The sequence below is a fragment of the Globicephala melas genome, chromosome 9, assembly GCF_963455315.2.
Source record: "Globicephala melas chromosome 9, mGloMel1.2, whole genome shotgun sequence".
In the NCBI taxonomy this organism is placed as follows: domain Eukaryota; kingdom Metazoa; phylum Chordata; class Mammalia; order Artiodactyla; family Delphinidae; genus Globicephala; species Globicephala melas.
In genome coordinates, this window is record NC_083322.1 from 7,430,430 (window position 1) to 7,444,390 (window position 13,961).

Below are 13,961 nucleotides of genomic sequence, written 5' to 3' on the forward strand. Positions count from 1 at the left end.
CTCAGGAAGTGGATAAAACAGCTCTGCCTTACACATGGGGCGAAAAGGAACAGACGTTCAGCGAGCTGGCCAAGGTTACAGAGCACGTCAGGGAGGGAGAAAGGGTCAGCTCTAGGGATCACCTCTCACCAAAACATCATTTTAGAAACGGCACCTATCGGGTTTTAGCCCAGATCACTTAGAAACACTATTTGTTTCTCATCTATTTCAGGATGAGGTGGGACTAGCAAGTTAGACCTATTTTTGGCTGGCTCGTCGGAATTCAATTTACTAATTGTTGCCTTTCTTTTTGAAAACTGCTTGGCAGCATGGTGAAAAGGAAAAAAAATATATTAAGAGGTTCCAATCAGGTGCTAATCATTAGTTTGGAGGTGTGAGACATCAAGGGACCATGAAAACGTTTATACCAAAAGAGAAAGGACCGGGCGAAAAAGAACGTGTGGAAGAACAGAAAAGTACAGATCCTGTTATAGAAGGAACTGATAGTTTCATCCCGACACTACACTGACACTGCATTTTCCTAACGGTAGCTGTTAGCTCTTCCTTTGGAGCTTTCTATGGTCTGTGTCTTTGTGCCCAGCTCTCAGTGCCATCTGGTGGCTGCCCCACAGATGTTCAACGACAACGTTAAGATCCACTCTCGGGCTCACGCCAACTCTCTTTCCTGTGCCTCTGAAATCCTGCTCCCCTTAGTAAAGGATGCTGATTTGTCAAACACGGAGCAACAGGAAATTTTCCAATAAAGGCTCTCAAACTCTTATCCCCAGATCCTCAATAAAATCTCCCACACAACAGGTCTCTCTCTCACACCTTTTTTTTTTCTTTTCTTTTTTGAGCAGATGTTTGAAAGCCACAAGGGAAATGTTGTCTTATATACTATGAAGGGCCAGAGAAGAACTTAAGAATATAACCTCTTACCTCCTGAGCTAGCATCCTTGAGCTCAAGGGAGTACATTGAGAGCGCAGATGGGGACTGATTTTGCATTCATTTGAAGACCCCAATCCTAGCAACTCAAAACAGAGATGCTTGCTTTATACACGGAGGATGTTTCCTGCACAAACAACCCGAAATCAACTGTCAGCTTCTCCTGCAACTTGAAAACCACCTCTTAAAGAAAACTTTTTGTTTTTGTTCTGATTCTTTTATTATTTAAAGGGACTACCACTAGCCTCTTTGTGCTTGATTGGTAAGGTATCGGGGTTATAAGACACCAGGCTTTTGCAGGATATGACTGACAAAGCAGGACTGGGCCCTGAGCTTGGGTCATAATGTCATGGCTGCCTGGGGAGCTGGAAAAAAGAGCTGTCTTCTTTTCTGCACATAAAACAAAACTATTTAGCATTTAAGAAGGTACTGTATGTGGCCTTCACAAATAACTTTAGGAACTTGGGTGAAGACTGCAGTCCCAAAGAGAAGATGTCCAGCACGTATTCGGCCCTTTACTTCATTACTAATACCTCATCCACTTTTTCTGTGTCCTGTCTGTTGCCTGGGCTGTAACCGCCTTCAGGGCAGAGGCCGTGTCATGCGTCTGTAAATCTCAAACGATGCTGAGGTGGGAGAAACACGGGTCCCCGCGGTCACCCCGGTGCCCTAGGTTTGAAAATCTGGGGAGAAGTGTTAGGTTTTATTTTTCACTTTTTATGGCAGGAAAAAGAAAAGAAGACAGAGAAGAGAAAGGGTGAGAACATTTCAGTATAAGGGGCTATGTTTGACTGTTTTAATTTCTTAATCATTTTGGAAAGAAAGGGAAAGTGCTCAGACAATGTATAAAGAATAAAGCTCTCATGGTAAATGCAATAAATAATAAATTTCCACCTGGTGCTATTTGTTAGGTGCAAAAGTAATACCTATCAAACAGGTATTAAGAAATCAGAAACATTTTAAAACATAATGTTTAAAATTTGCTCTTTCATTTTGAAAATATATAAATGAATCCCTTAATGGTAGTCATCTTGGTCAAATAAATAACCTTTATTTTCAATATGTCATTTGTAAATGTTATGTTGTTCTAATATTTGGTCATTAATAAATGCTTTTCATGGTAAATGCATTTTATGGAAGGATGATCAAGACCTTTTTAAATAAAGGGTGGTTATGACAGTGCCCGAGGTCAGCAACTGTAAAAGGGCGCTAGGATTCTCTTTTGTTTTATGACCTTCACTTGAATGTGAATTAACTGGTCCACTGTCTCCTTTTGTCAGGCACTGGTGCCATGTGCAGCTCTGGATAACATTTTCCATCACTCAAGAAACTGAGGTCCTCCAATAAGTCAGGCATCCCGAGTACCCTGAGTATATAACCCCAATGAGCTAGAATTTCCATTTTCTCCAGGCAGGCCAACAGAACAGTAACATCAGTACCTTTTTACCCTCATCTCACCTCCTTCCAGGGGGAGAAAGAAAAAAGGGCTATTTAATTCCTCAAAATGCTGGAGTCTAAAAAAAATTTTTGAGGTACTTATTAAGTATAACAGCCTGAACTATAAGGTTCATAAATGGTAGTCATTCTAGAAATGACTTTTGTGTCACCTTCTTTTAAAATAAATAAATGAAATTATTTTTTGGATCCTCCAGTAGGAGCACTGTCCCACCTGCCTACACACACAGTCGATTATTTTTAAATAAATAGTTACTTGCTGGAATTAGTTGATGAAGGTTCCTGATTAAACTGAGGTCTGCTTGACCAGACATGTCCATTCTCTGAGAGGCAATCATCAGTTACCAGGTTGTGATGAACCTGAGATTCAAATGGATCTGCCAAAGAAGGCCCCTGAATCATGGCAGCGTGTCTGTTTAGGATGGAACAATACATGGAAGTAGATGAGTTAAAATACGGCAGCGTTTTCCACATGATTCCAGAGTAACAGCAATAACAAAACTACCAGTCACAACTTGGCTTTATTTTGGTTCATCCATTCAGAGGACACTGTCTGCTAGGATCTTGTCCCGGGGCTTAAAGACTAGAGATTTAAAGCAAAATAAGAAGACCAACATAATTTATGCATTTACTAGGAAGTATCCATACTCTTGCTACCAACTATAAAAGAAACAGAGCAGACAAGTCTTAACATCTGGCTCTAATTCCCCACTGAGGTGCTTACACACACATACAAGCTAACCCAATATGTTGTAGGTAAAGCAGAGGGAAAATTTTTTTGTAACAGCTGGTCACCAGGTATCGTAGCTGATAGTTACAGACACTGGATGGGGCTAAGACTGCAGACGTGGAACAGTATTATCTTGCAGACTCTGATGAAATATAAAACCAACGATCCCAACAGGAAACTGCTTCCTCGGTTCTGAGAGCTGCTCTCGGTTGTACTGATCACGTTGTCACACAAGAGGGGCCACACCCCCTCTTCCTCCAGCTGTTTCTGGTGGGAACTCTCAGAGAGCTGCACAGACTGAGGTCTCTTTGAGAACTGTCAAATCATAGGTTCTCTCTGCCCCATCTCTCCTTTTCCAATTCACAGGACACCGAAAGAAATATTACGTGAACACGAACTAGTTACTACAGTAGCCCGTTAGAGGCTGACTCTATGTAAAAGGAAGAAAACGCTGGAAGTCATGTATACTGCGCATCAGCTTTTCTCAAGAAAAAATATCCCCATTCTAAGGGCTCTGAAAAATGTAGGAAGCTTGCCCTGTTACCATGGGTTTTTAGAACACCTCTAAACACACACAAAATAAGACAGGTAGTACCTACAAGTTTCAACCACTGCTTAAACTCTAAAAGCATTTTTTGTATTATTTTGTTTTGATACAGAAGGGGAAACTCAGCTATGAAGAAATATCAGAAAGTATTTCTTGTGGCCGTCAGTCTCAGGAGTTTTCTGTCGCTTGCCTCCCCCAACTTGTGCTAATATTTGTAGGATGTGCTCAGGAGTACGAAGTAGGGTGCTTCTGTCCCTTGCCCTCCTCCCCAGTCACTCCCCCTGCCCTCATCCCATCACCAAAGAGCCGCCCCTCAAATGAGCCATTCCTTTTTGCTTTCGTCAATGGTCTCTGTGAAGTTGGGGTCGTTGCTCATGATGGCGGCGTCCGCGCTCTCTGCCGACTCTGCTCCCTTGGCCTCGTTGGTGTGGTAGGTGCCCTTGTGACGGAACATGTACCGGATAAGGAAGACCAAGGTGCAGAGGATGGTGAAGATTACCACGGCAATGACCCCTGGTGGAGACAGCAGAGGGACTAGAGGTTAACCAAATCCTGTATATCACGCCAACACTTTTCCCCTGCTTCACCATCGTTCCCTCAAGTGCTGCCCTCTCCCATTCGAGACACAGAACCCCAAAACGACAACAACAATGTGGGCTAACAACGCTGCCTGCCATACCAGTAAACAAAGGATGTTGCAGCAGTCAGCCACTAGAGCTGCCCCAGGTGGGGAGCCCTGAGGGAACTCAGGGTGAGAAAGTGCAGGATACTGGCCTCAGAGAGCTGAGGTGCCTGTCGAAGGAATGATTTCAGTGAGCCCAGACTCTTGCATCTCCCCATAAATGGAAAAGCGCTAAATTCCTTAACTTGAGATGTGTTTTTCTTTAATGAATAGTAATCTTTTGATGTTCCGACTACCTGGTCTTTGTTGCAAAAACTCCTCTGTATCCTGGCTCCCCCCTGTCTCTTTGAAGCAGCCCCTCAGAGTTATCTGAGATGCTGTGTCCTGAGCTTAAGTCCTCAGTTTTGTCCACTGAATAAGACATAATTCTCAACATCTAGGCTGTGCATTTTTTTCAGTCAACAGCAACAACAAAAACTAACAGAACTGAAAGGAGATTTAGACCAAATCACAATTATATTTGGAGATTTCAACATTCTTCTCTTAGTAATGATAGAACAATTAAACAGAAAATCAGTAAGAATTTAGAAGACCTCAAAAACACTATTAACAAACTTGATCTACGGAAGCAATACCAATCCTACACATATGTTGGGAAATAGAGGAGAAGGATATACCACTCAACTCATTTTATGAGGCCAGCATTACACTGACACTAAAACCAGACAAACACATTATAGGAAAAGAAAATGACGGAGCCATATACCTTCTTAATAAAATTTTAGCATCGAACCCAGCAGTAGGTAGAAAATAATATATTATGACAAAGTGGTGTTAATTCTAGGAATGTAAGATTGATTTAATATTAAAAAATTAAGCAGTGTAATTTACCACATTAAACAAATAAAGGAGAAAAACCATATGATCATCTTAACAGATGCACAAAAGCATACGACAAACTTCAATACCCATTCATCATGAAGCCTGTCAGGAAACTATCAAGAGAAAGACACTTTTCAACCCGATAAAGGGCATCTCTGAGAAATCTACAGCTAATATTGTATTTAATAGTGAAAGATTAAACACATTCCCCCTAAGGCAAGACTGTCAGGTCTCAACACCTTTATCCATGATTGTACTGAAAGCCCTAGACAGTGCAATAAAGCAAGAAAAAGAAATAAAAAAGTGTACAGATTGGGAAGAAGTAAGAACACTATTCTCAGGTGATGGGATTGTCTATGAAGAAAATTCTAAGGAATATACAGAAAAAGGTTGTTAGAACTAACAATAAATTTAGCAAAGTGAAATTTGTATTTTTACATATTAGCAAGAAACACTTGGAAATGAAAGTAATAAAATAATGCCATTTATAACAGAACAAATTGAACACAGATGTTCTAGACTGTACACTGAAAATCATAAAACCTTGCTGAGAGAAACTAAAGGAAACCTGAATAAATGGATGAATATACCATACTTCAAGGTCAATATTGTTAAGATGTTCATTTATAGATCTAATGCAATCCTAATGAAAATCAGAGCGAACTTTTTTTTGGTAGAAATGTATAAGCTGATTCTGAATTTTATATGGCAGTGCAAAGGACTCAGAAGAGTAAAAATGATTTTGAAAAAAAAAAGAGAAATGATTGTAGCAGTTACACTGCTTATTTCAAGACTTACTATAAAGATACAACAATAAAATAAGCATGGTATTGGCCAAAGAAAGACATAGATCAACAAAACGGAATAGAAAACCCGGAAAAAAGACATACACATATGCAGCCAACTGATTTTTGACAAAAGTGCCATGGAAATTAAATTGGAAAAAAATAGAGACTTTTCAAGAAGCCATCTTGGAATAACTAGATATTCATTTGGCAAATAATAACTTTGACTTTTAACTCATACTATATATAGGTGTGAACTCAAAGTGATTATAGACTGAAAAATAAAAATGAAAACTAAAAAACTTCTAGGAGAAAACATAGGAGAAGATCTTCACAACCTTGGGGTAGGCAGATTTTTTAGAAAGAATTAAAAAATCACAAACTATAAAAAGGTTAGGAAAATTGGACTTTATCAAAATTAAAATCTCCTGCTTTTCAAAAAAATACCACTAAGAAAATGAAAAGGCAAGTCACAGACTAGGAGAAAATATTCACAATACATATGTCTGAGAAAGGAGTTGAATCCAGAATGTAAGAAGAACTCTTACAACTCAATAGCAGGAAGTCAAAAAAGTCTAATTAAAAGATGGGATAAAAAGAAACGAAATTGAGCTATTTGTAATGAGGTGGATAGACCTAGAGTCTGTCATACAGAGTGAAGTAAGTCAGAAAGAGAAAGATAAATACCGTATGCTAACACATATATATGGAATTTAAGAAAAAAAATATATCATGAAGAACCTAGGAGTAAGACAGGAATAAAGACACAGACCTACTAGAGAATGGACTTGAGGATATGGGGAGGGGGAAGGGTAAGCTGTGACAAAGCGAGAGAGAGGCATAGACATATATACACTACCAAACGTAAGGTAGATAGCTAGTGGGAAGCAGCCTCATAGCACAGGGAGATCAGCTCGGTGCTTTGTGACCACCTAGAGGGGTGGGATAGGGAGGGTTGGAGGGAGGGAGACGCAAGAGGGAAGAGATATGGGAACATATGTATATGTATAACTGATTCACTTTGTTATAAAGCAGAAACTAACACACCATTGTAAAGCAATTATACTCCAATAAAGATGTAAAAAAAAAAAGAAAAAAAAGATGGGAAAGATTTAAACAGACACTTCACAAAAGATTTGCAAGTGGCAATAAGCACATGAGAAGATGCTTGACATTACTAGTCATCAGATAACTACACATTAAAACCACAACGAGTTACCATTACTCATCTACTAGATGGGTACAATGAAAAAGAATGACAATACCAAGTGTTGGTAAGATTGTGAAGCAACTTGATCTCTCAAATATTGCTTATGGGAGTGTAAAATGGTTCAACCATTTTGGAAAACTATATGGGAATTTCTTATAAAGTTAAATATCTTCTTTCTATAATCCAGCAATTGCACTCCTAGGGATTACCAAAGAGAAACAAAAACTTTTGTTCACACAAGACTTGGACAAGAATATTCATAGCAGCTTTATCTTCAAAATAGCCCAAATCTGGAAACAAACCAAACACCTGTCAACAGGTGAGTAGATAAAACAAATTATAATACCTTCATACAATGGAATAGAACTTGGCAATAAAAATTAACAGACCACTGGTACATACAGCAATGTGGATAGATCTCAAAAATGTTATGTCAGGACTTCCCTGGTGGTGCAGTGGTTAAGAATCCGCCTGCCAATGCAGGGGACACGGGTTTGAGCCCTGGCCTGGGAAGATCCCACATGCCGTGGAGCAACTAGCCCGTGTGCCACAACTACTAAGCCTGCGCTCTAGAGCCTGCAAGCCACAACTACTGAAGCCCGCGCGCCTAGAGCCTGAGCTCCACAAGAGAAGCCACCGCAATGAGAAGCCCGCGCACCACAATGAAGAGTGGTCCCCGCTCGCCACAGCTAGAGAAAGCCCACACGCAGCAATGAAGACCCAATGCAGCCAAAAATAAATTAATTAATTAAAAAACCAAAAACGTTATGTTGAGTGACAGAAGGTACAACAGATTACATACTATGTGATTCCATTCACATGAAACCCTAAAAGAGGCAAAAGTAATCTATGTGACAAAAGCAAGTGGGGAAGAGGGAAGGATGAATTACAAAGGGGGCACAAGAGAACTTTCAGTGGATGGAAATGTTCTGTGTCTTGACTGTAGCTGTGGTTATGGGCGTACGTGTCTGTCAAAAGTCACTGACGTGCTACACTTAAATAAGTGCACATTATACTTCAGTAAAGTTGGTCTTAAAAAAGCAAAAACAATGAGGATAAGGATTATACCAGAACTTTGAACAATGTGCTTTGAGCACCATTTTGAATGTATTCTAATTTCACAGTCACATATATACATATAGGTGTTTACTTTCTTCCTGTGGAAAATAAACCTACTGAATGAGCTGAGTTGATTGGCTGAGTTTAAAACCCTTGATAAGCTTACGATATTATCCATACTTAGAGAGGCAGGAAACATTTTTATGAAATAAGGCAGAAGAAGCAGGGAGAAAAGAAGGCAACAGGCAACAGGGTTATTGATACTGATCCAAACACGAGGAACTATACTAGGAGAGTCGAATTATTCTGCAGGTATTCTGGTGAGAAGAAAAGACTGGAATATTTTAGATGCTCTGGCTTATTAATTTTCTTTTAAAAAAAATATTTATTTATTTATTTATTTATTTTGGCTACACCGGGTCTTAGTTGCAGCATGTGGACTTCTTAGCTGCGGCATGCGGACTTTTAGTTGCGGCATGTGAACTCTTAGTTACAGCATGCACGCGGGATCTAGTTCCCCAACCAGGGATCAAACCCCTGCCACCTGCATTGGGAGCACGGAGTCTTACCCACTGGACCACCAGGGAAGTCCCTGCTTATTAATTTTCTGATAATTTTTATTAAGATAACTGAAACCAGACTGGCAGAGTCCTTCCTGATTTTGTAGTAAGCTATTATGGACCATTTGGGATGCAAGGGGATGAGAGTGGAAAAGACTGGAGGGCATAAAGAAATGCTCTGGCTGTTGCCATGACTGCCTGCTTGCATATTCTGATGCTGGCTAGCTCCCTACTACTGTTCTTTTTTTTTTTTTATAAGTCAGCATAAAAAGTAGCCAGGTTACATTGACCACACTTTCTCCACAATGTGTACTTCTCAACCTTCAGTCATATTTAAACGGCAAAATGAATAAAGTACAAATCCAGATAACCCCTTTTCCCCTAGACTACGGTTTTTTTTTTTTTTTAACATCTTTATTGGAGTATAATTGCTTTACAATGGTATGTTAGTTTCAGCTTCACAACAAAATGAATCAGTTATATATATACATATATTCCCATATCTCTTCCCGCTTGCGTCTCCCTCCCTCCCACCCTCCCTATCCCACCCCTCCAGGAGGTCACAAAGCACCGAGCTGATCTCCCTGTGCTATGCGGCTGCTTCCCACTAGCTATCCCACTACTGGGCATATACCCTGAGAAAACCATAATTCAAAAAGAGTCATGTACCAAAATGTTCATTGCAGCTCTATGTACAATAGCCCGGAGATGGAAACAACCTAAGTGTCCATCATCGGATGAATGGATAAAGAAGACTACGGTTTTATTGAAAGTGACAACTCCCCACAGATGAGAAGTTACAGGAAAGCCTGTCCTGTAAGGCACCTACCTCCGATGATGGCCGAGTTTCTGTTGACTCCATTTCTTATAGCTTGGCCTTGTCCTGGGTTATACGGAAAATCAGCACTGGCTGTAGAGGAAGAAATGAAAAGACATATATATCATTTATCCCAGATAATTTGATAGCTAGTTTTTCATACAACCCTTCAACAGCCTGTTTTCCCAAATGAGATCTCCATTTCATCTAAACCCATTCTGCTGTTGTTTCCCACAAGAATCACAGCCACTTCAGTGTCTGCTGTTTGCCTTTGTACAAGTCCCAGATGAACAGCGTACCTCTTTGGGAGGAGTATTAACAAATCTTAGAACTACCTGAGCTGGCTTGCTTTGGTTCCACTGACAGACAAGTTTATGTATTAGAATACTTTTCCTTAAGTTTGGCTGAAATCTGCTTCCAACTCACTTTTATCCCTTTCATAACTGGTGGCACTGGATATACTCGCCAATGAGCTTTTTACAGCTTACAGCATTAGTTTAAAAAGTAATCATTAAAAAATATTTTTTAAAATTGAAGTATAGCTGATGTACAATATTATATAAGTTATAGGTGTACAATATAGTGATTCACAATTCTTAAAGGTTATACTCCATTACCTCTTGGCCCCCTACCCCTATCTTGCCCCTCTCCCCCTCCCTCTCCCCACTCGTAACCACTAGTTTGTTACCACTCTCTATCTGTGAGTCTGCTTCGTTTCTGTTATAGTCATTAGTTTGTTGTATTTTTTAGATTCCACATGTAAGTGATATCATGCAGTATTTGTCTTTCTCTGACTTATTTCACTTAGCATAATGCCCTCCAAGTCCATCCATGCTGTAAATGGCAAAATTTCATTCCTTTTTACGGCTGAGTAGTATTCCATTGTATATACAGGTACCACATCTTCTTAATCCATTCATCTGTTGATGGACAGTTAGGTTGCTTCCATATCTTGGCTATTGTAAATAATGCTGCCATAAATATTGGGGTGCATGTATCTTTTCAAATTAGTGTTTTTGTTTTAAAAAGTAATCATTTCTTTACATGAATATTTTACATGGCTCTAGTAAAACACTGTACACTTCAGGAATTTGTAAGAGGATAATATCTTATAAGTGTTGAGAAGAATATTAACTGCCTAATAAATTTTCTATTTCTCTCCCTATTTCAACAAGCCTTTGCAGAATGCCTACCACATGTCAGGCGCTATTCTAAGTGCTGGGGATATACAGTAAACAATAAAAAAGATGAAAATTGTTATTAATGAGAACTTCCCATGCCTCATTGAAGAGTTTGGTTTATATAGTCAAAATACTAATCTGAAGCATGGATGTGGTTTTAGTTACGACCCTGTTTATAGTGAACTGCCTGAAATTATGGGGCAGCTTCCATGTTGTAACTCACACACTCATAGGACACAGTAAGATTTGGTTATCAATACACATAATTCCCTGACGTCAACCCCCCTTCAAAGACTGAGAGCTGTTTTCCAAGGATAAAGGCTTGCACCTTCACTGCGCCTCTGGGGCGCAGTTTCTAGGTCTTTTGACATTGTATTTACCTTTCTCTGGACTCTATTTGGTCTACATCCTTCTAAAAAGTCAAAAGCTTCGGAGCTTGTAAGTGGCCTAGTTGGTATTAACACCCAGGTAGGGTTAATTCCAAAGTCAATAATCTTCCCTGTGCTGGCTTTCAAGGGCTAGGAAGACACAGACAGGTAAGCTGGTGAGGAAATGCCAGCTTTCAGACGGTTTAGCTTACGTAGGGCCTAAGGGAGGAAGAGCCTTTTCTTCGGGGATCGGGGAGACAGACTTGTTTTGTTTGGACACATTGAATCTGAGGTGCCTAGAGGATGTATGGCGATAACGACTAGACATTCGGGTGAGTGGGTCATATCTCTCATCTCCTTTGGATAAACACAGAAATCTCCTGACCCTTAAACATCAATAATATAAATCTGCCAAATATATTTGGTAACAAAAAAATTACAGTGGCAATTTTGTCATTATTCTGTTTGGTATTCATGACACTACAAAACTCTTTGCTCTTCTGCTTCAGGTAACATGGATGGTGGCACACAGCGGAGTTCCCGCTCCAAAGAGAGCTTTGCGTTCTTGGCCACAGAACTGCAGAGAAACACAGATGCCTAGAGACTGACAGCCTCTCTCTGGTTCTCTTGAAGTTATTGATACAAACATTAGTGGAAGGTATGGATGTGACCTGAGATGACCCGAGGAGAATAATAAGAGCTAGAAAAGAACATGAAAAATACCCCAGGATAGCCTCTGTTATAAAATCTGAACTCCTTAACATGGGGAGGAAGGCTTCCCTTGAGACGAATTTCTCTCCTGCCTCTTTCCTCATGGAACCACTTTTCCAACTCAACATTCTAGGCACACGGATTCCTGATGCTTGAGGGGGACGTGTCTTTGCTCATCCACACGGCACTCTCTGTCAGGACACCTGGTTCGCCCTTCTTCTCTTTGGGCTACTCTTCGTTGCGGTGCGCGGGCTTCTCATTGCGGTGACTTCTCTTGTCGCGGAGCACAGGCTCTAGGTGTGCGGGCTTCAGTAGTTATGGCACACGAGCTCAGTAGTTGTGGCTCATGGGCTCTAGAGCGCAGGCTCAGCAGTGTGGCACATGGGCTTAGCTGCTCTGCGGCACGTGGGATCTTCCCGGACCAGGGCTCGAACCCGTGTCCCCTGCACTGGCAGGCGGATCTTAACCACTGTGCCACCAGGGGAGTTCCAAAAGAGACTTGAGATATTAAGTCTCAGGACCAGATTTGTGTCGCATAGGCAAAGACTGTATTCAATACACTTTTCTTCTGGGACCCAAATGACACTGTGGACAAAGAATGTCACCTGTCAAAGGATGTTGCTGTCATCGAGCCATCAGCCACGCCCACCCCCACAGTGCACCCTGAGGAGATGCAGGATGGAGCAAACAGGATCCTGGCCCTAGATAGTTAAGGTGCCTATCAAAGAAATGATCTCCGTGAGGCCAGACTCTGGAATTTTCCCATACATAAAAAATTGCTAACTTCATTAACTGGAGATGTCTGGTTATTCTTTAATTAATAGTAATCCTTTGATGTACCAACTACTTGTTTTGGTTGCAAAAACTCCCATATATCCAGGCCCCTCCCTAACCTCTTCGGAGCTGTCCCTCAGAGCTATTTGAGAGTCTGTCTCCCGGGCTTAAGTCCTCAGTATGTCCACTGCATAAAACATGATTCTCAACTGTTTGGTTGTGCATGTGTTTTCTCACTCGACACGCTACATGGTAACACTAAAGTGTGCTGCTATTCCAGCCCTGTCTAGTGTCTCCTGGAAGCGTGTTCCTGCTTGTTTGCCTTGCACACATCCTGTTTGTCTGGTCATCCCCTTTACGCTGACAGACCATGTTTCCTTTGCCCCATCAGCCACAGATCAGCTCTCCTCCCCGCCTCCCGCCAGCAGGGACAGGCAGACATGTTGCTGCAGGAACTGATGGTGGGGGATCCTTCTCCCGTGGACGTGCCTGTTACATAGCTTGGCCGACGCTGCAGAGCCCACAGGGAAGGCACGTGCATCCCAGGCCCCCAAACACACTCGGACAGTTCCACACACAGACAGCCTCCCTGCCCATCATCTCTGTCTTCAACCTGGGAAGCAAGCTGAGAGCTCAGCACCGGTGCACCTGCCCTTTCCCTTCCTCCAACTTCAGGTTGGGAAAAAAAAGGGAAGAACACACACACTCTGTAACAGCAGGCCCAGGGGCAGCTGTTCCTCCTAATCTTACAGATATAGTAAGATGGTCAGAAATTGGGACAGGGTGAGTAAAAATACACCTCCTTACCCCCGAAGAATAGAAACCATGACTGTTTTATTCCACTTCTAAAGGCCTTTGCCTGCCCTTTGCTACATTCTAGGAAGACTTCATCAGGAAAGCAAAAGACAGTCTAATCCTTGCCTCTTCTGTCCGTGTGCCAGGCGGGGCGAGGGGGCGGCCCTCCTCGGGCAGCTAGCTCTGAGCCTACCCCGTACCTGCCGCCAGGTGAGGGACATTGCACAACAAAGACCCCCAACCGTCACATACGTGATGGATGCGTGGTAAAGCTCTAAATTTTAGGACTACATGAAATTACTCATTACTTGGACTATACTTTCCTCACATATAAAACTCTCTGGGGCCCAGAAAAGCAAGTGTTTGCTCTGGTGGAATCAGCCCAGAAGCGTTTTCCTTCTACCATAGAGCACAAAAGGTAAATTGACATGAAATTCAAGTTTGGGGAGCAAGCTGTTTAGGAAATAATATTAATAGCACTTCCTACAAGTCAGGCACTGTTTTAAGTCCTTTTCATGGATTAGCTCATTTCATCCTCCT

At 41.4% G+C, this 13,961-nt stretch overlaps 1 protein-coding gene across 3 annotated transcripts in view; it reads right to left on the minus strand.

The window, feature by feature from the left end:
* Positions 1 to 475: 475 nt before the first annotated feature.
* The window catches only part of CNTNAP2 (contactin associated protein 2), a 2,034,513-nt gene continuing 2,021,027 nt past the window's right edge, over positions 476 to 13,961 (minus strand). For all 3 annotated transcript variants that reach the window (XM_060305187.1, XM_060305186.1, XM_060305185.1), the window contains exons 24-25: positions 9,605 to 9,685; positions 476 to 4,170 (exon numbers count right to left, since the gene is read on the minus strand). In XM_060305187.1, coding sequence (XP_060161170.1) covers positions 3,971 to 4,170; positions 9,605 to 9,685 — 281 coding nt within the window. In that variant the 3' untranslated portion in view covers positions 476 to 3,970. The remainder of the gene's footprint in view (positions 4,171 to 9,604; positions 9,686 to 13,961) is intronic.